At 52.5% G+C, this 23588-nt stretch overlaps 1 protein-coding gene across 5 annotated transcripts in view; it reads right to left on the reverse strand.

Moving 5' to 3' along the window:
- Nucleotides 1-23588, reverse strand: part of pard3aa (par-3 family cell polarity regulator alpha, a) — a 208249-nt gene that overhangs the window by 60976 nt on the left and 123685 nt on the right. For 4 of the 5 annotated variants that reach the window (XM_072713762.1, XM_072713767.1, XM_072713757.1 and 1 more), the window contains 5 exons: nt 20429-20615; nt 12508-12656; nt 10657-10701; nt 5024-5251; nt 1487-1742 (listed from right to left, as the gene is read on the reverse strand). In XM_072713762.1, coding sequence (XP_072569863.1) covers nt 1487-1742; nt 5024-5251; nt 10657-10701; nt 12508-12656; nt 20429-20615 — 865 coding nt within the window. The remainder of the gene's footprint in view (nt 1-1486; nt 1743-5023; nt 5252-10656; nt 10702-12507; nt 12657-20428; nt 20616-23588) is intronic. The other variant, XM_072713759.1, reaches the window with a different exon arrangement.

Here is a 23588-nt window from a genome sequence, read left to right on the forward strand (position 1 = left end):
CTTTTTGGTAAGTTTTACCATCGCCCCCCCCACACTTTGATTACAATATTACTGATGCTCCATTGTGTAGAATTAGCTCTCGTTTTTGTTTTGACTCCAACAGCCCACTTAGGCCCCCCCCAAACACACACTGCCCCCCCCCCCCCAAACACCCACTGCCCCCCAACAACGCACTGGACCTGGCTACGTCAGAAAGGGCGGCAGCATATCAGATTCCATTTAGGCGGGATTTCAGATTCGATTAGTGCGTGGGGGGGCAGGAGGGCGCGATCATTTGAAATGCGGTTAGCCGGCGGCATGAACACAGCAACGTCGCGGGTGATCAGCATCGAGTGGCTGCCAGGATACATGACACCCCCCCCAGCCGTAACGTGATTACGACCTCTCAGAACATATTTACGATTTAAAAAAAAGGGGACGACAAACCCCCCATGACATTCAGAGACCCCCCTGGTGGCCTCCACTGTATTGGCAATGCCCCCCAATAATACCCCCTCCCCGCTCAGATAAAGAAGGACGAGAGTGACAAGAGGATGATGGTGCCCCCGGTGACACTTCTGGATCGGTCCAATTCGACAGCATGCAGGGGTGACACCAGGAGATAGTAATGTCCACAAAGCCAAACAGGGCCCCTTGGGGCCCAGTTCTCCCTGCACATTGGTCCGGCTGCTCCAGGGCCTGTTCTGCCAATGCGATGCTGTCTCGGGATCTAACCTCCATGGAGCCCACAAGTGGAGCAGTCTCGCTCCGTATATCCGGAACATTCCACCTAGGACCTCCTAGGGGCAGTCCAGAGGACATCCAGAATTGTGCTCCATCACCAGTCACACTTTGGAAAACCCAACCCCCCCTCCATAGTAACCCCCGTGGCTCAGCATCTGATGAGTGAGGCCGTGTGAGGCAGGTGGGGAGGAGGTGTCGATCATTAAGTGAATTACACAGGAATTGCATCGGGACAGTAGATACATTGGAGAAACACGATAAACAGGCATAAAAACACCCCCGCCTACATTGTGCGTCACAGCCGCAGTCAGCAGACCAATCCCATTACACCAGTCCCTGGAGTGGGGGGTGGGCGGCACAGCTTGCAATAACCCCCCTGACCATGACACACTAACGAAAAACCAAAATCTACACAATTAATCGCAGGTTCCCTTTAATTAGCTTCAGCAAAGCAATATCAAACACGGCCTAAAAAAGCGACCTCCTCCGGATTGACGGTGTACCCCATGGTGCTATGGAGGAGTGTGGCCAGGGGGAGGTGCTGCATGCCTAAGGAGCCCCACCCAGTGCGCCGGACACCCCACCAGTGACACAGCGAGGCATAATGGCCAAGGAAGACTCTGCACCTGTAACTCGTGCGATCGCATTCCTACACAGACATGCATAGGGTGGTTACTGTTTACAGAGCATGAATAAACCGTAAGCCCATTAAAAATGATTACGGGTGCTGTTGCGCGGTGGTGCCTCAATGGGGCGCTCTCACCTGAACATGTCTCCCAGGCCCTTCAGCATGCCCTTCTTAGCCTTGCTCTTCTCCTTCTCCTTCTCCTTCTCTTTGTCCCTCTCTGACTTCCTCTTGTCCTTCAGCGACTTGTCCTTCTTCCTCTCCTCCCTGGCCCGGCTCCCCCCGTCACTCGTCCTGTCACCGCCGGGCCACTCCCCGGACGGCAGCTGCAGGTCGGTGGAGGTGGATACGGAGTCCCGGCCGGAGCGGGAGCTCTCCTCGGTGTCCTCCTCCACTGCGGGGCGAGAGCACGCTAATTATGGTCTCCGTGCTGACATGCACACCTGCAGACCGGTAGCTGTTATAAAATCAAGTTGGTTAAGTATCAGTGGACAACAGACTGAGCCTCAAGGGATCAGTGCACAACAGACTGAGCCTCAAGCGACCTACACCACTTCCCATCCAGGGATCAGCGGATCCCATGGGTCAGTCCTTAACCACCATTCTGGAACTTTCCTGGACATCTGCAGTATGGAAAGCTGGAAACGGTGTGGGTCATCCCGCGGGAATTTCTATTGACCTCTATATCACCTCCATGAAACCAGGCGCAGTAAATGCACCAGGAGACAAGGATACGGCGATACGCTTATTAATCTGCTCTGACCTGCAAGGGGGTTTGGAGAAGCATCTGCCAATTAAACACTAATGTAACGAAGTGATCTGCTCCGCACCGAGAGGGGCGATACATCACCATCCATTACAGGAAGCAAAGTCTTCACAGATGCCTGGAGGGGGGAGAGGGAGTGGGGGACCCCAAGTTGAAGTCCCAGCAGGGGAACTCCTAATGACCTCCAGCGAGCTACTTAACCTCAATTTACTCAGTACGCATCGAGCAGGAAAAATGGAGGGAACGCTGAAACGATGAGCATAAACAGAGCCGAAGGCTTCTGCGGCGCAAACAATGATGAAACTAAACGTAAGAGAGCCAGCGAGAGAGAGCAAGCCTGGCCTGATGCTGCCTCCTGCACCACAACCTCTGCAGCTGCATTTGCCATGACCCTGCTCTCAAAAACCCCCTAACCCTTTTCACACTGCGCTTTCTGCCATGGTAGTGCCTCTGGTTACCGGATGGCTCTGCGCAGGATCACCCAGAATCGCCTGAGAGCAGGAAGGCTTTGGTGTGCACAGGTGTGTAGGTGTTTGATTGGCCGCTTGCAGACGTCTGTAGCTTCATTTTCCACCAAAAACCGCGTCTCTTGAAGGGATTTTGCTACAAAACGCAGCACTGCAGTCATCGCACTGGCTACCACGTTGGACTGAACGTGCACACAAACACCTTCGCTGAAGCGCTTCCAGGCAGCACTGGCTAACAGTTAAAAGCAGCGAATACAGTCCTGACTGTACAGTTATACTGCAGATGGAACATAACACACCAAAGGATGTTAATTACAAGCTGATTCTTCCTGTAGCAGATTCTATCCTGACAGTATGATCTAGGACAGTGTGGTAGACAGGGCGTGATTAATGTGTTACCACACAGCCAGCGTCATCGTTATCAGGCGAGGATGCTGGGGATGGCCAGAGATTCCCTTATCACAGTGTCGGGGGGAGGGGGGTGGGGGGGCTCCCCCAGCAGCATGGCGAACGGCCTGGAAATCAAGCTGTACCGGGTTAAGGTGGCGGCTCACCTCTGAGCCACGTCCAGCGATCGAACCTCTGCAGGAACCAAACAACAGTGCTGCGTCTCGAGTTCGTTTCAGCTAATGTGCTGAAGAAGGTAAGTCCCGGGGCCTTGGGTGAAGCCGGGGGGGGGGGGGGCGGAGCATTTTTCCTGCTGCCTTACCCACGGTGCCGTGGAAACGGGAGCATAAGGGCCTGACAACAATGAGTGGACTTAATCTCCCTTCGCCTGGCAGAACGAGAGCCAGGCGAGAGACAGGAACAACGACAACGGGAAACAAAGAGACAGAAGGAAAAAAACCAAAATGCTTTTCGCTAAGGAAGGATTGCAGCGATGTTGGGGAGGCATCAGACACCTCGAGAGTGTACCATTCAGGAGGGGGGGCATTAATTAGACTAATTAAAAAGGCCTTAACAACCCACAAAGTGGAAATCATTTCGATGCTTCAGTCCAAGGACCGTGTTAATCTGTTTTTTTGGAAATCAGGTCAAAAATTTGTCTCCCCATAAGGAGGAAGACTCGATGTAATAGAACGGGCGAACATTTAACCCAGAAACGAGCGCTGAAGTCTGACTTTATGCAAAAGCTGCTTCTCTGTCAGCCGAACTGTTAACCTTGGTGACGGGAATAGCGATGTGTGCTTTATCTAGGAAAAAAAAGAAGCCTATTTAAATACCGCCTGGGAGAATACAATGCACTATTACAGGATACAGCTTTTTAAATGCATTTTCTCCCCTGATAATGCTGAGGTATTTAGTATAGTGCAGGAAGCATGAGGGAACATCATCCAAGCGAGTCGTCTGCTTTCAAACTTCCCTGAAGTTGATAATAGAGTTGCTCAACGGAAAATAAAAAACCTTGCTATAACCGCCCCCTTCCCCCCCAACACCTAACTGACGTTCCATCCATGACAAGATGGCAGTTCTGGAGCGGCTTGGCAGACTGGCACAAGAAGACTCGCTCTCTGATGGTCTCAGACCTTCTAGGTCTTGCTTTCCCGACCTGATTCACCTCTGCCGGTCAATTCCTGCCAGGGGGTGTGACCAAACTGGGTTTATCTGAAGCCCCTGCAGGCGTTAGGGACAGACTGGGAGGAAGTGGTCGCTTTTTAACAGGTCCGACATCCTGATCTTGACCTCTCGGGACCACAGGCAAGTCCGGTCGGCTAAACCACAGTAAGCAGAGTTCAGTAATGATTGGTGGGGGAAGGGTCATACCTCTGCCAGATCCCCCTTCCCCCACCCCCAGGCTCCCCCTGCAGGCCCATGTTCCCACACAAGCCAGAAGCAAGGCTGCTGAGCAACACCGGCCCCACATTCACGCTGGAGATCTCCAGGGATTCGTGCCACCCTGAACTCCAAGCCCGAATATGGAACTTGATTAAAAGAAATGGAGCCCACAGATGTTCCAGAACACGCTACAAGCATGCACACACATGAAGGCATGTTCTGGCTGCAAGAACAGGCCGTCACACACAGTGGTGACTCAAGAGCGCAGTCATATTCCAGTTTCACTATCTCTCATGTATCTATTACAGTCAAAATCTATTTTTCTGTATCTATTTTCCATCAAAAATTCATCAGACCTCAACCGTGGTTTTTTGACGGCTCAAACGTGACGTCAACTTAGAAAGCTCTCCCACAGCATTTCATGGAAATTGCTGGCTGGAGATGTAAACGTTCTGAGAAGTGCACTGACCATGAAAAACCACAGCTGGGCAACAGGTGGCGCAGTGGTTGAAGACCCAGAATCATTCAGCTAACTGTTGCGCCCTTGAATGTGACTGTTGACCTGCATTCCTGTGGTAAATACTGGATTTTGTAACTAGATAAGAGGTTAAGTGCTCTCACTTTGGAAGAGAACTTTCTGGATAAATCCGGTCCTGCCACACTTACGTGTCTCCATACCCTCGTCATCCTCGTCGGCGGCCGGCCGGTCGTATGACTTGTCGATGGCGGCCCTGAAGCTCTCATTGCAGACCCTGCCGCGGATGATGGGCGGCCGCGGCCTGTGGAATGGGACGTCGCCATTCGATATGACCTCAGCGACGGCTGTCTGCAGGCTCTCCAGGGAGCTGGACTTTTTGAGGCCTAGAGACGGGCCCACATCTCTTGTCGGAGAGCCTTTGTGGAGGAAAACACAACAGCAGGATATAGTGCATACCATTGTGGGCAAATGCGGGTATAAATGCAAGATGCTGGGAGGTTAATCTTCACCCAAAGTCAAGAGCTACTTCATCCAACTTTAATAATTCTTAACAAAACAATCGTACATATTCTGCATAGACAAATATACAGTGGTACCTCAGTTCTCAAACTCATTAGAACTCGAATTTCTTAAAAGTCGAACCAACCAGTTCGAAAAAAAATTACCTAGAACTCGATCTGAGTCTCAGAAGTCAAACCATGAACGCCAACCTAAGATAACTTGTATGCGCGGGGAAATGAGTCGAGTCATGCGGCATGTCTCTTAGCGGAATCAAAGGGTAACGCTTCAGTCTCAGCCTCGTATTCGCTGTGATGACATCGTGCATGTTTACACTAGCTGAATACATATATTTAGACAGTAAAAAAACATTTAGACAATGATAGACAGTAACAGTAATTATTATTATATAATAAAATGCATTTAAAAATAAAGATTTCTTATGAATTATTTTAATATTAATAATAAACCATTAATATATTTAATTATAATAATATTGTTGTGCCGAGCGGGGACGGAACGGAGACAAAGGCGCAGATGTCAGGGTATCGGGGAATACGGGGTTGAATTACAAGTAAGGCAGGCAAAACGCAGACGGACAATACAATGACCGGACTGGGGAAACAAACTGAAACGCGGACGAAATACAGAGGACTAATGACAAGAACCAGAAGCAGCTGATCACACAGGGATTCCACACGGGGTTAACGAGGGGGCGTGGCACGACATTGTTTTTTTTTCTTTTAACTTTACACATTGTTTGGATACATTTATTTTCTTACGTTACAAATTACTGTTTTGATAAATGTGCTTAGATGTGTTTAGTACAGTATATGCTTCTTGTTTTATCCGGTTCATTTTGTGTTTAAATGCTAAAAAAAAAAATTGCCGGGAACCAATTAATTGGTTTTCCATTATTTCTTATGTGGAAAATTCTATCACAACTCAAACTTTTTAGGATTCGATCCGGAGTTCTGAACGGATTAAGTTCGAGTTCTGAGGTACCACTGTATATTCAAAAGCTCTGCTAACAGAATTATTATAAGAGCAATGTGAAAATTTTCAAATCTGCATTTATTCTGGAGATAATGGTAACTTTTAAGGATATGTTGTTATAATAGCTTTATAAATTCAACTCAGATTAATGTCCCACAGCTCGCTCTGTACCGTTACACTGTGAGGACCCAGAGGTCATGTTCCTGTGCCAGTTTTGGGGCTGCAGGGGGCTGGGGCCTTCCTGTGCGGTTGTGGGCACCCGCCCTCTCCCCCATCGCCTCCGTGGGTCTAATCCCTTTGTTTATTTTCACCAAAGTTTCAGGGCGCAAAAAGATAGTCCTTTCACTGCACCCTGTCAGTGTACACGGACCTGAGCCGCCCAGGAGATGAGATCACGGACCGAGGAGCAGGATTCAGAACCGCGGTGAGTCGTATTGGCGAGAGATTGCATTACACTCCCATTCCTGCCTGGCTGCGCACCAGCGTGTCGCTGGATCGCGCTGCTTGTTTATCGAACGTGAGGCCGCAGCGTAGCGGTGATTATTATCTCTGTCAGGTCACTGAGGGTGACACCGCCTGCCAAACGGATGCCTGAGGACTCAAATAGAGAGAGTCTCTAAATTCAATTCTGGAAAATTCCCAGCCATGATGCTTGAGTGTTTCTCTCTCTGATTGGCACGGTGCAAGCTGAGTGGGCGCTTCTTATAAACAAGCAAATAAAGTCTTTATTGTGATTTCTCTTCTTTTTCTCAAAGGTGACTTTCCGGAAGTTTCCCGTTTGAGTCTGAATGCTACAGACAGAACTGGCTGACGGATGTTGGACACAAAAAAATGCACCATGACTCACGCCTCCAGGTCTGCCGCTCTCTGGAACTGCTCAGCTCACAGAAATTTCCGGTGTGGGGCTCCACATTTAACATACATGAATGAGAAAGTCCGTTCGAGATCCGATCCGGCAAACAGGCGTGAAGGCATGAGTTACTGACTGACAGCGGTCTCCGCAGTAGGTGGTCAGCAGATCGTCTGTCTCTCTGAGGTGCGGCCTGGGACAGCTGTAATTATTTTCCCAATTGGCATGGTTTAGGGAATGCGAGTGACCCGAGATGTGGTTCCGTGTCCCACTGCAGAGCAGGCTGGGCTGGGTCCAGTGATGTACCACTCCACAGAAGGTGGGTCCCAATCCCATTACCACCCTGACCCGGAGACCCACATTTAATATCAATTTAATGGGGAGGGAGACCACACCCTGCACCACATCCAACCTGATGGATGTGTTTCCTACTCAGAAACTGTGACGTGAAATAAACTCCACAAAGCGGTTAACGCCGCGGTGCAATTTAGAGAATGGAAACCGGCAGGTGCTGCCGTTCGGAGTGGAGCTTCTAATGGGGCCAGGTTATGACCCTGTGCCTGTGATCAGAGGGTTGTTGATTCAAATCCCAGGATTGGAAGAGTGATTTCACCATTAGACCCTTTAGCAAGGCCCCTATCCCTCCAATCGCTCCAGGGTGAAAGCGACTGCATGTCAAAAACTCCTTCTGGAATATTCCAACATTTGGTGTGTTTCCCACTCAAGCTTGCTTTTCCGACATCGTCAGGAAGCACGGGTTTGAGCGGTGGCCAGAAACACTCCACGCCGTGTTGTTACCGACCCCCTGCCCACCCAAGGCCATACAGGCATGTGGGCTCTCTGGGTGGTATGGGGGGTGGGGGGGCATTTCCTGGCCCTGAAATTCTCTCTGTTATTAATTTTGGCCTGACATGTTTCCAAGGTGCTAAATGGGCCACGGCCCATCGCCTGCAGGCCCACAGTGGACCTTCCTCTGGCTGTCAAGCCAAATAAAATGGCCAGTGCAAAGAAAACAATCAGAAATCTATTACCGCCATCCTGAACCTCCGTGTGAGCGTGCGGATGGATGATGTCGGAGGGAAGATGCTGATGGCAATGGCCATGCACACCGGCAACACTGAACCACTGCCGCCACGCTTGCGGTGACTCGCGCCGTGGGCAGCGACGGCTCCCCGACCTGCTCCCACCAGCCCGTCCTTCAGTCTCCTGTGGGCAAACCTGCAGTCTAAACTTGCATCTGATTGGCTGGGCTTCATCCCAGATCCCAGCTGTCCAATCACAGGAGGAGTGGGCCCATTTAAAGGAGACAATTAATGACACAGAGGCTCCAACCAGAGGTGCTCCACCTGCTGGAGACCCCAGTTCACAGCAACTGAGGCCTCCAGAGAGGATGGGGAGGTGGGTAGGTTAACCCTGGTTGAGCCCCTCACTCCCCTAACTGAATCTCCTCACCGCTGAATTAGTTCCCACACGCCTCCACATCTCCCCATGATGGATAATAAGGCAGCCCATGTTCCTGTGTGGGCGTGACGGCAAATGGAACCCGAGAACACGCCAAGGCGAGGACATGCAGTGCCAGTCACACGTGGAGTGGGACAGAAGAGCTGAGCTGCCACATTACAAGCATCACGCTTCCAGATGCCCATGTCCACGCTCCTGCTGCCCCCTACAGAGCGACAGGAGAGGGGCATGCGGGCGGTTGCTTAGGAGATGGGTCAGATTCCCGAGTGGAAGCTTAATTTTCTCCACAAAGGAACCCCATTTGCTTCCTTTATTGAGACTACATTTGGAACTGGGGGGTGGGTGGGATATATTTCTCAGAAGTCCACTCGTACTTAATGAAAGGCACACAATACGTGGTCGCTCTTAAGAGATCCGAATATCTTCCTACAATTACGAGGCCTTCCTGGATGCTTCCGCGTCGAGCATACTCAGGATGTTATACAACTATCAGCAGTGCATCTGACGGGCAGGGGATGTTTATAAGTCCGCGCGGAGCCCGGATAAGAGGAACAGCAGGATAGATATAAATGATGCACTGAGTACCCTGGCCGAGTGGCTGCACTGGAAACCTAAATTATCCGTGTTTGAAAAGTAAATAATTATTCTACCTCTCGGTACAGCTGCAGGATTCACGGAAGCAATTACACTTATGTGTGTAGTACAGGTAAACAGCACTCAGGTCCGGACTGCATCTCAAGTCTGTATCCTTAACCACTACGCCACCAGCTGTCCACGACACGCTGCCAATTTCGTCTCCTAATACAAGCTTTTTATGAGGTGTGGCCCATGCATTGACTGCGGCACTAATTCGCTGAACTTTACGGAAGCTTTGCTGCTCAGCCCTCATTGCGCCATCCCACTCCTGGCTGGCCCATCGCCCTGGGACCCTCGATGCATGGCTCAGCCTTGGACTGGCACGTGATTTCTTCTGAGTTAAGTGTAACCGTGGGTGACCGGGACACGCGATACAAAGACGGATTATCATTAAACATTAACGAAGGCGTTCCAAGCGGCAGCAATAAATCACAAGCGGTTAATCGTGGGAGCTGGGCAGTGCGATGTGTAGACAGGTGGGGGCTGCGTGGGGGTGACTCCATGTGGACGGGGGGGACCAGCAATGTGCAATTTATGCAGCATTCTGAGTAAATGAAGCCAAGTGCTAAAAGGGTCACTGAGTAAGGGAGCAGGTTCTGTGTCACCGGGCTGTCCCCACTGTCCCCAGGCTCAGTGTCACTGGGCTGTCCCCACTGTCCCCAGGCTCAGTGTCACCGGGCTGTCCCCACTGTCCCCAGGCTCAGTGTCACCGGGCTGTCCCCACTGTCCCCGGGCTCAGTGTCACTGGGCTATCCCCACTGTCCACAGGCCCAGAGTCACTGGCCCGTGCCCACTGTCCCCAGGCTGTGTGTCACCAATCTGTCCCCACTGTCCACAGGCCCAGAGTCACTGGCCCGTCACCAGTGTCCCCAGACTCAGTGTCACCAGGCTGTCCCCACTGTCCCCAGGCTCAGAGTCACTGAGCTGTCCCCAATGTCCTCAGACTGTGTCACTGAACTGTCCCCAGGCTCAGAGTAACCAGCTGGTCCCCATTGTCCCCAGGCTCAGAGTCACTGGGCTGTCCCCACTGCAACCAGGCTGTCCCCACTGTCCCCAGGCTCAGAGTCACTGGATTGTCCCCACTGCACCCAGGCTGTCCCTAATGTCCACCGGCTGTCCCCACTGTCCCCAGGCTCAGAGCCACTGGATTGTCCCCACTGTCATGTATATAAAAAAAAAAGCAGCCAGAGATGGCTTGCATCCCGACCCCCATGCTAAGCACAGCCTCTCTCATGCAGCTGTTACGCCAAAAGCCAGAGCCTGAAAGCAAAGAAAAGCCCTCCCCCACCCCTCCGTGGGAGCACCCCGCCCCCCAACTCATCAGAGAAGACCAGGCAAGTAGCCCCGCCCAAGCGCCCCCGCATCCGAGCCTCTCCTTACCTGGGATCTCCTCTGAGCGGGGCGTGAGGTTAATCTCGTCCGCGACTGTTAAAGGGCATAAACAATTGGATTGGGTTAGTGCTGGCTCCCCAAAAGGCGCCGGGACGCCTTCAAGCGGCCAATCAGATGACATGCAAATCACGTATGGGAAGAGAGGGGTTGAAGGACAGAGGCAGGCAAGTTAAGTTTCTAGAACCATGCCAAGCTGTCAATCATTTCGACTGGGTATCACGTGTTAGCTTACCACTTTCAGGCAGAGCCTGAGGATCAGGGATTGGTGCCTCACTCCCCCCCCGCCCCAGACACATATGAATCTCTCTCTACATCTAAATGGGATCCAGCCTTGACATCTCTGGCCAGTTTAGCATAATTTCTCCCTCATGGGATTCAAATTCGTGGAATGCTGCTGCTGATCTGATTCCTCAAAGAGAAGCGGACATGATCTTGGGGGGGGGGGGGGGGGGGCATTCAATGGGGAGAGAAAAGGCATCTAATTTTGAGGCTCTGAGGAAAAGGTTGGCAGCATGAGGACCTCTATTGGGCAGGGCTCGTCAGTGCACTTCCACAATCATCTCGCCTGGGGGGACTTGAGCTTTGGGGGGGGTGGGGGGTGGAGGGACTGATGAGTGATCGATCATGTGGGGAAAAAACTGGTTAAAGGGTATTTTGTAATCAGCATTTAAAATGTAGCTTTATGCAACTGATGAAAGAGTACCTGGGTCATGGGCCTAATTTCCAGGGGGGTTAGGGGGGGCATGACCCCCCCAATAATCATGTTTCCCCTGTAATGGGTGGAGACCTCGACCCCCCCAATGTTCCAGCCAAAATTACGCCCTTCACCTGGGCGTTAGGCAGCTAACGCTCAAGAATATTTGCTTAGGAGGATTAAGGGTTAATGGAGCAGTATGTGCTGCAACTTTGTGTTCATAAAGGTCTGAAGGGCTCGTCAAACATAACAGGAAAACCGCAGAAGGCTACAAGTGAGTGGGGGCTGCTTGCAGGTGGCCAGACCCATACGTTGCAGGCTGTATAAAATGCATATGCCCCCCCCCCAGCCGTTTTGATCCGGTTCTGAGAGGGGACGCAAGTTGTTTGTGTGCCATTACTAAAAGGATGTTAACGGTGGATGGTCCCTGAGCTCAGCATTAAAGCGTTGTCACAACCCAGAATACTGTATGGGACTGAAATTTCTCTGACAATCACAACTGTGTCCAGTCTGGAATCAGACCGTTCAGGTGAATCCGGTGCCAGAGATGTCTGGGTTTCGTTGGCCAATGGGCAGATTAAACCAACAGACGCAACAGAGCACATGTTGACTGCAGAATAGCGAGCTAGTCACACCCACCATACTTGGGGGGATTGAAAGCTTTAACCCCCCCAAATGTAAATGCCGTATAGGGAGGGTCGAAGGGACACCAGCACCAGCAGAGCGGGATTTCCTGTGAATCAATCCGTGCTCAAAACCCGGAGTGGTATTCACCATAACCGGCGGCACTTAGGTGTGTAATTAGGTAGAATGTTGATTAATTATGACAAAGTGCGCGGGAGAGGAGCACTTCATAAACATCCTCTGCACATTAAGACTCTACTTTACTGAGCCGACAAAACCGGAGCTGAAATATAACAAATATCTAATTAAAGCTTTCTTATTTGAAACAAAGGGCCCGTAAGCTATCAGCCTGGCTTCTGAACTCTCTGAGCTGGGAACCTCTGACCAGGGGAGGAGGTATGGAAGGAAGCAACAGATGCTGAGGATCAGGTTCCGGCGCGCTCCAGTGACCTAGGTGGGATTGGGGGGGGGGGGGGGGTGTTTCCGAGCCCACACCTGACCTAACAGATACCCCCCATTACCGAGGTCCATGCTCTTAGACTTGCGCGTCTTCATGAGCTCCAGGTGGGAGGTGTCTCCGAAGTGCTTGGTCCGCTTCTCTGACATGCTCTGGCGGCCGAAGCCCTCCCTCTGAAAGACGGCATCAGGGTCCACGTCAGGACTCAGGGAACTAGGGGGGTTGGGGTGATAGAGAGACAAGTAACAAAGAATTATGGGAAAGGTTTGTATGCTTTTGTGGACACCGTGACCCAGTAAGATAACACAGGTAGTAAAGGTTATTTTAAAGCCACCACCCCCCCGGGTTAACATTTCCCACGTGTTTGTCCTTGAGCAGGTAATGTGGCATCTCAGGGAGGTGGGGGACAGCCTGGGGAAACACAGCTGACACACTGTGTTTGGACTGGGACCCCGATCACACCCCCCTTTCAGTGGCACTAAATGGGAGCCAGGGCCTTTAGTTACACTGCCCCTAAACTCTGGAACGCACTACCCATTCATATTCGTCAGTTGGATTCTGTTAACATTTTTAAATCACAACTTAAAACTTACCTCTTCAAATCTGCTTATTCATTGTAATTTTATTTATTATTATTTATTTTTTTCCTAATTTTTATGTATTGGTGATTTTATTCCATGTGTTTCTGCTGTAAGGTGTCCTTGGGTGTCTTGAAAGGCGCCATCAAATAAAATGTATTATTATTATTATTATTATTATTGCTGTCTGCATCTTAATGGGAAATGCACCGGGAGTGGGGGGGATGTTTGGGAGAGGAGCCAGGGTATGCCACCCACCCCCCTACGACAGACAGCACAGAATTCCACAGGGAAGCTAAGAAATTAACCAGGGGAGACTTTCCACATCACATGGGAGCGATAACAGCTGCTGGCCACAGTGACGGCCCAGATACACGGGTGGGGGGGGGCGGAACATAACAGTCAACATGGCACATGCGTGACCGTTATTCGAGGTGACTTCAGCAGTGGTCTGATCTGCCAGGAAGGTCCCCCTTGGCCCTCGGGGGCAGTAACATACAAAGCTTTTCACAGTCAAGTCACCGTGAGTCACAGACACAAGCTTGTGCGCCCCCTGCTAGTTTATCAAACCAGCAGATATCTGGGTGTGGGGTTTCTGAGGACTGCACGCCATGCTGGGGGTGGGGGGGGGACATGCATATCCAGTATGTTACTCTGACCTACGGGAGGCGCTGGCTGACTCTGAGAACAGATAGTCGCAGGACATCGCCTTACATGCTCTGTGATGTCACTTCCTATGACATCGCTTTGCGTGACAGCAAACTTTAACAGTTACTTTAGTGTTTGATGAGCACACAGCGAGGCTGCGAGGCACAGGGGGCATCTTTCACTGCGGAGAGCCACTGTGTCGTGATCAGTGCCCCCCCCTTATGCTCCTATGCTCCCCCAGCACAGAAAACACCAACAGGCATCCCCAGTATGGACAATCCCCCCTCATCTCACAGCAATCAAGCGGCATCTCCGGAAAATTGCTGGGCAGTGGGGGAATGCGGGTGCACTCACCGGCCAGAGAGAGAGAGGGATGTGCAGCACGGCTGGGGGAGAGAGGGAATGTGCAGCACGGCTGGTGGAGAGAGGAATGTGCAGCACGCCGGGTGGAAACTCCCGTGTGGGGGAAATTCACACATCGGGATCACGAGGCCCACAGAGGGAGTCGGACCCGGGTCGCCTTTTTGAGCCTGTTGGGCTTGGGGCGAGCAGCTGAACAATGTGGGAAGGAAGCGGACGGACTCCTGACAGGGACCGTGGGGCGCTCTGGCTCCAGGGGGATGGCATGAAGCCCCGCCACTACAGGCGTGGGAATGCAGAGATTCACTAAAGGGGCTGGAGATAAGCAGCGGGTGCGCTCCCTCTGGGAGAACCAGCGCGGATTCGCATGGAAACTAAGCTGATCGTTAGCCAAGCCATTAGGCTGTAGAGCGAAGGCGTGGAATTCTGGGAAGGGATCAGGGTGATTTATCCTGGAGCCACCGTGTCTCGTCAGAGCTACCTGCGGGTCGATATAGACACGGAATAGAGGAGCAGGAGTACAGAGCGGCTGGAAGCAAATCATAGCTGCCGGAATACAGGTCAGCGGTAACCTCACGGGGCAGCAAGGTCAGGGTGCAGCTGTTAGACAGCACGCTACAGCCTGCATGCTAAGGGAAACACACTTTATTATCGCAGTGATAATAGTAAATAAACTGACGCTATTCCGCTTAACACTGTGCTTAACGCAGGTCGTCAAAGGGAAGGTTAAACCCAGCCTGCTGGCCACAGGGCAGGCTGCTGGGCCCTGGGATGCTCTGGATGATGGTGCCCCGCCCCTGAGCACAGATTCAGTCGTTTATCTTTCGATGGTCCTCGTCCCAGTCACAAATTAGCCAGCGTGCTGGACCGTCCCCAAGTAAATAGTTTCCTCTTTCACAATTTTAAACATTGATTTCTGGCCTCAGAAATGATATTTTTCGCAGACAGGTCCCACTGCGAACGATTTCCCATCAGCCCCTTAATGGAAGCGGTCACAACAGTGTCCCCCCCCCCCTTGCAGAGAGGAGCAGACATCAGTGAGCGGGCTCTTCACTCATCGGGGGTTGGGGGGCGCAGAATGCTCACTAAGCAGCGACTGGCAGCTGAGAGCTCTCAATCAGACCGCACTGCTGCCGTTTCAGATGGACCAGCTTGCCACTTGATTGTGCCGGTCTGCATGCAGCATGACGCCTAGGAATGCTGATGGGGCCCCCAGGCCCCACTAATCAGGACCACCCGCCCCCGGCTGACCCCAGCCATCAGCAGTCTGTACTGCACTAGGCCTGCCTGTCCGAGGAGCCTGTACCATCTCACGTCTTGGTGAAACGCTGGTGAGATAGAAATCCATTCCTCCACCACTGCCTCTGAATTGGTTAAGCAGGTGGCCAAAGCAGGTAAGACAACAGAGACAGGGGTCTGGGGGATGTCACTGAGTCGATTAATAAACACACGACCACACCCGGTCTGACATCGATCCAAGCACGACCACACCCGGTCTGACAGTCATCCAAACGCGACCACACCCGGTCTGACAGTCATCCAAATGCGACCACACCCAGTCTGACAGTCATCCAAAAGCGACCACACCCGGTCTGACAGTCATCCAAATGCAACCACACCCAGTCTGACAGTCATCCAAACGCGACCACACCCAGTCTGACATCGGTCCAAATGCAACCACACCCAGTCTGACAGTCATCCAAATGCAACCACACCCAGTCTGACATCGATCCAAGCACGACCACACCCGGTCTGACATCGATCCAAGCACGACCACACCTGGTCTGATATCGATCCAAGAACAACCACACCCGGTCTGACAGTCATCCAAACGCGACCACACCCGGTCTGACAGTCATCCAAATGCGACCACACCCGGTCTGACAGTCATCCAAATGCGACCACACCCGGTCTGACAGTCATCCAAACGCGACCACACCCGGTCTGACAGTCATCCAAATGTGACCACACCCAGTCTGACAGTCATCCAAATGCGACCACACCCGGGCTGACAGTCATCCAAATGCGACCACACCCAGTCTGATAGTAATCCAAATGTGACCACACCCATACTGACAGTCATCCAAATGTGACCACACCCAGTCTAACAGTCATCCAAATGCGACCACACCCGGTCTGACAGTCATCCAAACGCGACCACACCCGGTCTGACAGTCATCCAAACGCGACCACACCCAGTCTGACACCAGTTCAAATGCGACCACACCCGGTCTGACAGTCATCCAAATGCGACCACACCCGGTCTGACAGTCATCCAAACGCGACCACACCCAGTCTGACACCAGTTCAAACGCGACCACACCCGGTCTGACAGTCATCCAAATGCGACCACACCCGGTCTGACAGTCATCCAAATGTGACCACACCCGGTCTGACAGTCATCCAAATGTGACTACACCCAGTCTGACACCAGTTCAAATGCGACCACACCCAATTTGAAAACGTAAAAACGCCACCACACCCAGTCTGACAATAGTCCAAACGTGACCGCAGGAGGCTGAATGGCAAGCCGATTGAGGGCGAGATCTCACCCCCATCAGGGGCCTGTGCTCGGTTCCGCTTTCCGAGTGAATAAATGGCAAGTCTCCCCTCTCAGCATTGCCGAAAACCCCCCCCCCCTCGCCACGGGAGGGACAGTGTGCACCATGTAACGCTGCGGCTGATGCAGGCCTTTACGCATGTTTTCCTGCGATGTAATAAGATGCTTTGTGGCTATAGGGGTGTAGACACCCCCACTACTAACAGTAGGGAAACATGATATTTCCTTGCTGTTATCAAAGGGACACAAAATGTCACGGGGGGGTGGGTCTGCACTGGGGCCGGCAAGGGATGCAAGTGATTAAGCAGTCTCTGTCTGAGCCCCCCCCCCCCCATACCGCACCATGTTTCTGTGGTTTAATTGCCTTTTAAAAGGCTCCTCCACAAATGGGATGCGGACAGCTGGCAAGGTGCCCAGCTGTGGCTCACCTGAAACTAGGGGGGCTGGGGGGGGGGGGGGGGGGGGGAATGCAAACAGCCAACCGCGGCAACAGCAGCAGACATGCAATGTTCATAATCACCAGAGAAGTACTTAGAGCCACTAAATGTGGTTGCAGCAGGCTGAACTGAGTTGGAACACCTTGCCAGCAGGGGGCACTGTGCCATGGTAGGTCATCACTAGCAATGGCACCCGGCGGGCCATTGGAGACAACAGCGGGGTGTCGCTACTGCCTGTGATGCAGCGCACAGGCATGAGTAGGGAGGCGGGGTGCTCGGAAAACGACGGGGGCTAAGACCAAAACGATGCCACGGATGAATACGAAGCTGCTCAGGGAGCCCCCTAATGACCGAGAGTGGGAATGTGAGGCACTCCCACCCTCCAGGCAACATTCAAAAAGGAGGGGATTACCTTCTCACAGATCAAAGGCAGGAAGAATCCGTGGACACGGCACACTGCTGTGGCCTGCTCCGCCCTCACGGCCCCTCCCCCCATTTGGAGACAGCTTTTGTTGTGGGAGATAAATATGGAGATAATCTGGCATGAGAGGAATTTCTAAACAGAAACAAAATTAAAGGAGTCGCAGGCGTGACTCTCTGAGGGAGACCGACTGGCCGTGCCGTTAGCATCACGCCGGCACCTGCCCCAGGCTCAAGCAGAGACATGCCATCGTCTGCCGTCTCCGGGCTGTGTACATCCCGTTACGGTGGGTGGCTACTGGACCAACGGAGACAACCCATTATCCACAATCCCCTTCTGCAAGTACGCTCTCCGCCCGCCTAGGTCATATCCAAGCCACAGTGGGTTGAAATCGTTCAACCGTTTGACCTGAAAGTCGCTGAAAGTCGTTTTAACTGCACTTATATGAAGCCAGGCCGGGGACAGCGCCCCCCAATGAACCGTGGCAGTAAATCTCAGCACTTAGAGGAACAAAAATAACCTGAAGTACAAACACTTTAATAGGCCAGGTCCTTCTGCACCCTCGGACATCGGCGACGAGCAAACAAACAAGCTAAACCGTGTCTGACAAATACAATGGCAGGGGGGAAGGGGGGGGGGGTGTCGTACTGTCATACGCAGTGAGCTGTGCTCCACCAAATCAAAATTTCTGATCATCAGAAGGCTTGGGACATTAAGGGGCAATCCGTGCCATTGCTCTGGCCCTAACTCAGGGGTGGGCAATCTTATCCGCAAAGGGCCGGTGTGTATGCAGGTTTTTGGGATAACCTTTAGGTCAGCTGTTCAAACCCAGGTGTGAGGACTCCAGCAAATCAGTCCTCTAAATAGTAATCTAATTAGGAAGTTGCAACGAAAACCTGCATACACACCAGCCCTTTGCGGATAAGATTGCCCACCCCTGCCCTAACTGGATGATGTCTGACGCATACAGGACGGTGTCTGATGCACACACTGGAACACCGAGGCAACAATGGGGTATGGAATTGTGGGGCTGCCTCCCCGGGATAAAGCCAGGGAAAGCATCTCAACATGAGCGGTACGCCGATTCGGGTGAGGAAACCGGCAGCAAGTAAGGGAGGTGGCAGCTGGGCCTCAGCTTCGAGAACCACCCCATGCTTTCTGGGCTGAGGCCTTAACACAGTCACCCCATGCTTTCTGGGCTGAAGCCTTAACACAGTCACCCCAGTGCCTTTCTGGGCTGAGGCCTTAACACAGTCACCCCAGTGCCTTTCTGGGCTGAGGCCTTTACACAGTCACCCCAGTGCCTTTCTGGGCTGAGGCCTTAACACAGTCACCCCAGTGCCTTTCTGGGCTGAGGCCTTAACACAGTCACCCCAGTGCCTTTCTGGGCTGAGGCCTTAACACAGTCACCCCAGTGCCTTTCTGGGCTGAGGCCTTAACACAGTCACCCCAGTGCCTTTCTGGGCTGAGGCCTTAACACAGTCACCTGCAGAATTCACCTGCCAGCCTGTAAAAGGACACGGCAGTATTTCGCGGTGGAACCAGGTCAGAGCCTGCAGGCATCCGAGATGGCCATTTACCTGGTGTGGTCACGACAACGTGACAGGGTGTAACCCTGGAAACGCGGGTGAGGATGGACCGTAACCAGGCATGACAATATCGCACAGTGTCCGCCACACGGAGTGCGGTGGAGGGGAGGCGTGAGCAGGAGACAAGCAGGAGACAGCGGCGTGTCGGACTGTGTCGGAATCCCAGAATAACACACACGAACGCAGAGCAGCAGAGATGCGCTGCCTGACCCACATCCTGTGCCGCGCATATCTGTGTGCGTGCATGGGGGAGGGGGGGCATACTCTGATACAGACGGATGAATAATTGAGAGCTGTGTGCAGTAATCCCGCGCTCACGCATGCACTGCAGTCCCGCGCGTGGTGGCGGCGTCCGACTCCTCACTGACAGAGATTTGACATCACGCCAGATAGCGCCGCAGCTACAGCTCTTTCATAATGGATGAGGGCAGGTATGCCATGGGGGGGGGGGGGGACATTTGTGAGTGCGTGGGTGTGGGGGAGAGGTATTGGAAATGCAGCTAAACAAAGGTCTCACCCAGCACCTGTCCAATAGCATGAGATGGCCAATCGCGGAGCCGGAACATAGCGATGTCACCTCTGTCTCTGAGGCTAAAAATAGAGGCGAGTCTTGACCGCTAGACTCAGGGTGTTTAGCGAGCAAGCCAGGGGCTTTTACTGCCGAAATACCCAGGGAGCCATGCAGGCTGGGGGGGGCAGTCTCGGGGGTCTGCTGCGTTTGGGCATTTCAGAGGCGTAAATGCACCTTCACCCGAGAAAAACAGCCCGACCGCCCGCCCCCAGTTTGGGGAGGCACTGGCCTGTACTGTCACAGACTCTCAGGGACTCTGACCGGAGCTCTCAGCCCCCATTTCGCTGATCACTGACTCATGTCACTTGTGCCTGACATTTACACAAGGTGGGGGCACCGACAGCGGCACAGTGACAAGAAGCAGCTTCTGGAAAGTTCTACCACGTGCCTCCTGTCCTGCTCTGAAAAAAACGTGCATCATTAAGCGCAGAGAGGCTGACAGACAGCATGCAGCGGCAAACCGCACCACAATCCTCCCGACTGACAGCCAGCACTGCCGTGTGAATAATTCACGGGCCAATGGGGACAGCTGGTGGGCCTTGGGGGCGGGGCTGAGTGGGATTAGCGTTAGGCTCCTGATGTCAGATGTCAGGGACGTTACCGAAAACGAGCAAAGACGGGCTTGGCGCTCACAGGTGCTAAGCTCAAACAAACTCAGCGCTGTCATCAACGGGCTGTTTCGGGAGATGCTGTCAGCTGAGGCTTTGTGGGAGATTGCTCACCAAATTTTTGGGAGCTTGCTTCCTGCATGACACAGCTGGGCATGCGGTGAGCCCCCCTCCCCCCCCCCCCCCCCCCGCCCAGAGGAGACGATCGCTTACCACTCATTCTGCAGCAGTATGTCTTTTGGCCAGGAGATGGGATTGCCCATGGTGAAGCCCATTTCATCATGGGAGCTGGAAGACGACTGATCGGACAGGTGGATGGGCAGTCCAGGCAGCCTATCATCCTCGATGATGACCATATCATCCTGGGGCATGTTTACAGTGGGGGAAAGCTGATAGTTACCTGGGGAGAGAGAGAGAGAGAGAGAGAGAGATGGGGCTTTAAGTGGGTGAGCCATCTTCAGCCCACAGAGACCCATCATGCTTTCCCATCATGCACTGCAGCCTCCCCAAAGCAGTGATGTCACAGCATTGCACGCGTCAGCCATTGTAACAAGTGGCAAAATGTCATATTCGTGTATATATAAAACACATCTGACACACTGCATATGCACACCACTAAAAGCACATTTGTTCCCATTAGTACAGTATAATTTTGTAAATTTAGCAGCTTAACAACAATTATATGTAACTGCTGCCAGAGGGGGAAAAAACTGCTTATCCTGGATGCCTCCCAGCGGGGATTTTTCACGTCTTCCAGGGCTTCGCGTCTCTGCTCCACCGTCTAGAGCTCCGAGTTCGTTATTGTCTGCAGAAGATCGATTTACGGCGCTCGCTAACGGGCGTCATATAAAAGGAATTAAAGGGGCTTGTGTTACAAATCTCTGCAGCAGAGCTGAAAATAATCAGACCATGGGGAGATAGAGAGGAGAGTCCTGTCAGCGTGAGATCTGTCATATTTACCCATATATGTATCATTGAGTTACATAATGCATTCTCTGCTGTCAATCGGCCAGAAAAGGGGTCACCAGCCACACACGGCTCCTCACACGGCCTTCCTCTTGAGGAGGACAAACGGCAGGACAACCCTACTGTAAAATTCCAGCACCTCATAGACATACAGGATGATCCTACAACAAAATTACAGCACCTATACATCTATAGGACGATCATACAGTGAAATCCCAGCACCTCATGGATCTAAAGGACGATCCTACAGTGAAATCCCAGCACCGCATGGATGTATAGGACGATCATACAGTGAAATCCCAGCATCTTGTGGATCTACAGGACAATCGTAGGGTAACGGCTCTGGGTGAGGGTGGATATACAGGACAAAGCACTGGCAGTAGGGCCATATGGTATATCAGAGTCCTATTAGCTCCTGAAATCTTGATGAGGACAGAGCAGAATGTAACGCTGACTGGGCGGGTTTTAATCGAGAGCATTGCTTCTCTGTTGCATCATCATATGGAGGCTTTTACGTCGAGGTATCAGTACAAGTATAACTGCACTGGACTGATAACCAGACACCCACACCATATCGATCACGTCTTGTATAGCCAGGATACAAGAGAACGCAAATCGGAGCCATTTTAAAGACGTGTCATCGGGGACAGCAAACCAGCCCATTAAATATTCATCCAGCTTCAGCAGCACCGTTTGTTTAAACTGCGGATTGTTTTCACACAACAGCAGATAAAATACACGCCCGGCATGGATCATTTTCCATCATATTCAAGTCAGGATGTTTTTTTTGATATGAAAATCATTCATAATTCCCCAAGTCGAACCCTAACGCCGAATAATCCGGCACTGTAACGAACACACAAATGCAAAATATATTCCCACGCACGTTACTCCTCTGTTCCTCGTAAAGGTGGATTATCCCTCTGTTCCGATTTCCCCGTCGTGCCTTCAAGGCGATTTAGCATCAGTGGTGGCGCTCACAGCTCGTGCTGTTTAATCACGTTGAGCTTCGTTACGCTCAACAGCAGGTAGGCAAGCCGGCAGAGGCAATTCCAAGCTCATAAAAGGTGAGAGTAATGAAAAAATAACATCTTAAAAAATGCCAGAATAGCATTTTGCATAAGCCTCTCTGCCTGGGGAACCGGGGAAGGTGCGATCCTTCTTAGAGCCGAGGTCTTGGCAGATATTAAAAACTTTAAATGGCACAGACCGGGAAGATCAGGCCCTGTTACTGTAAGACACGGGGTGACATTGCTGTTTCTGTGAGGATGAGTGAGGTGATGAAGAGGACAGAGAACAAGGGGTACATCATCACCAGAGATACAAAGCACTTAGCTTAGCGCCCACGGCCGCTTTCGTTAAATCACGATAATCGGCTGCGTTTCGGGAGCGTAGGACAGTAAGGTGGCCGACCCCACCCCCCCTAAGCTGGCAATGTAGCCCCCACGGCCTACCGTAACGGCACGGCGGGGATCCTCCTCATCAGGGCCGCCCCCCGAATGCGAGATGTCAGGCTCCATTTCACAGGCAGCCGTCGGCGACGGTTAACGAGAAACGAAGAGGTGCAGGTATGGGAGGGAGATGGAGGTCGTCACAGAAATGGAGCGGCGGGATGAGTGGGGTGGGAGGTGGCCTGTGATGGCACACCGCACGGCGTCCGGGTTCGAGCAGGGAGGCTCGTCCCACCAGAAAGCAACACGTTCATTCAACCGAGACGGAGGCATCCATTACCCAGGCGTTACACATTGTTACACACCCTCATTTCCACCAACACCAGTCAGGAACACACAGAAGGGGCGACCCCCCCTGCAGCCTCGGCGAGGACAGTAATGGTCACATGATAAGATGAGGGGTGGGTGGGGGCTGCAGAGGATCCCCAAGACCGTCATTCCTCAGATTGGCCTCTGAAGAGACTGAGGGGAGGGAGGAGAACCAGACGCGACGGCACAGGCTCCTGAGGTGCTCGAGACCGGCAGCCTGTGCAGCCCAGGCAGCCTGCGCAGCCCGCGCAGCCCGCGCAGCCCACGCAGCCCACTGCGCTGAACCCATCAGGCTCGGCCCGTAGGCCATGCGTCTTATGAAGTATTAGCTTCCGTACCGCAGGAAAAATAATGGTCCAGGGAGGTCCAACGGAGGTGCAGACCACCCTTAGCCACGCATCTGGACTGGATATCAGGGGATATCAGCCAACACTTCCTCACTGGTGGGATGCGACCCCACCCCCATCCTCAAGTGACTCTGCAGCCTCCCCACGGCTCTGAGGGGATTCTCTGAGGACCAATGATGTCCTAATTCACCATCTCTCTGCCGTCAAAATAAAGGCGCCCTGCTGGAGATGTGAGCCGTTTTAAAGCTGCGATGGATCATTTCTCTCCGACATCTGTGTCCACAGCGCTTAGTGTTTAAG

Source organism: Paramormyrops kingsleyae, chromosome 1, assembly GCF_048594095.1.
Source record: "Paramormyrops kingsleyae isolate MSU_618 chromosome 1, PKINGS_0.4, whole genome shotgun sequence".
Classification (NCBI taxonomy): domain Eukaryota; kingdom Metazoa; phylum Chordata; class Actinopteri; order Osteoglossiformes; family Mormyridae; genus Paramormyrops; species Paramormyrops kingsleyae.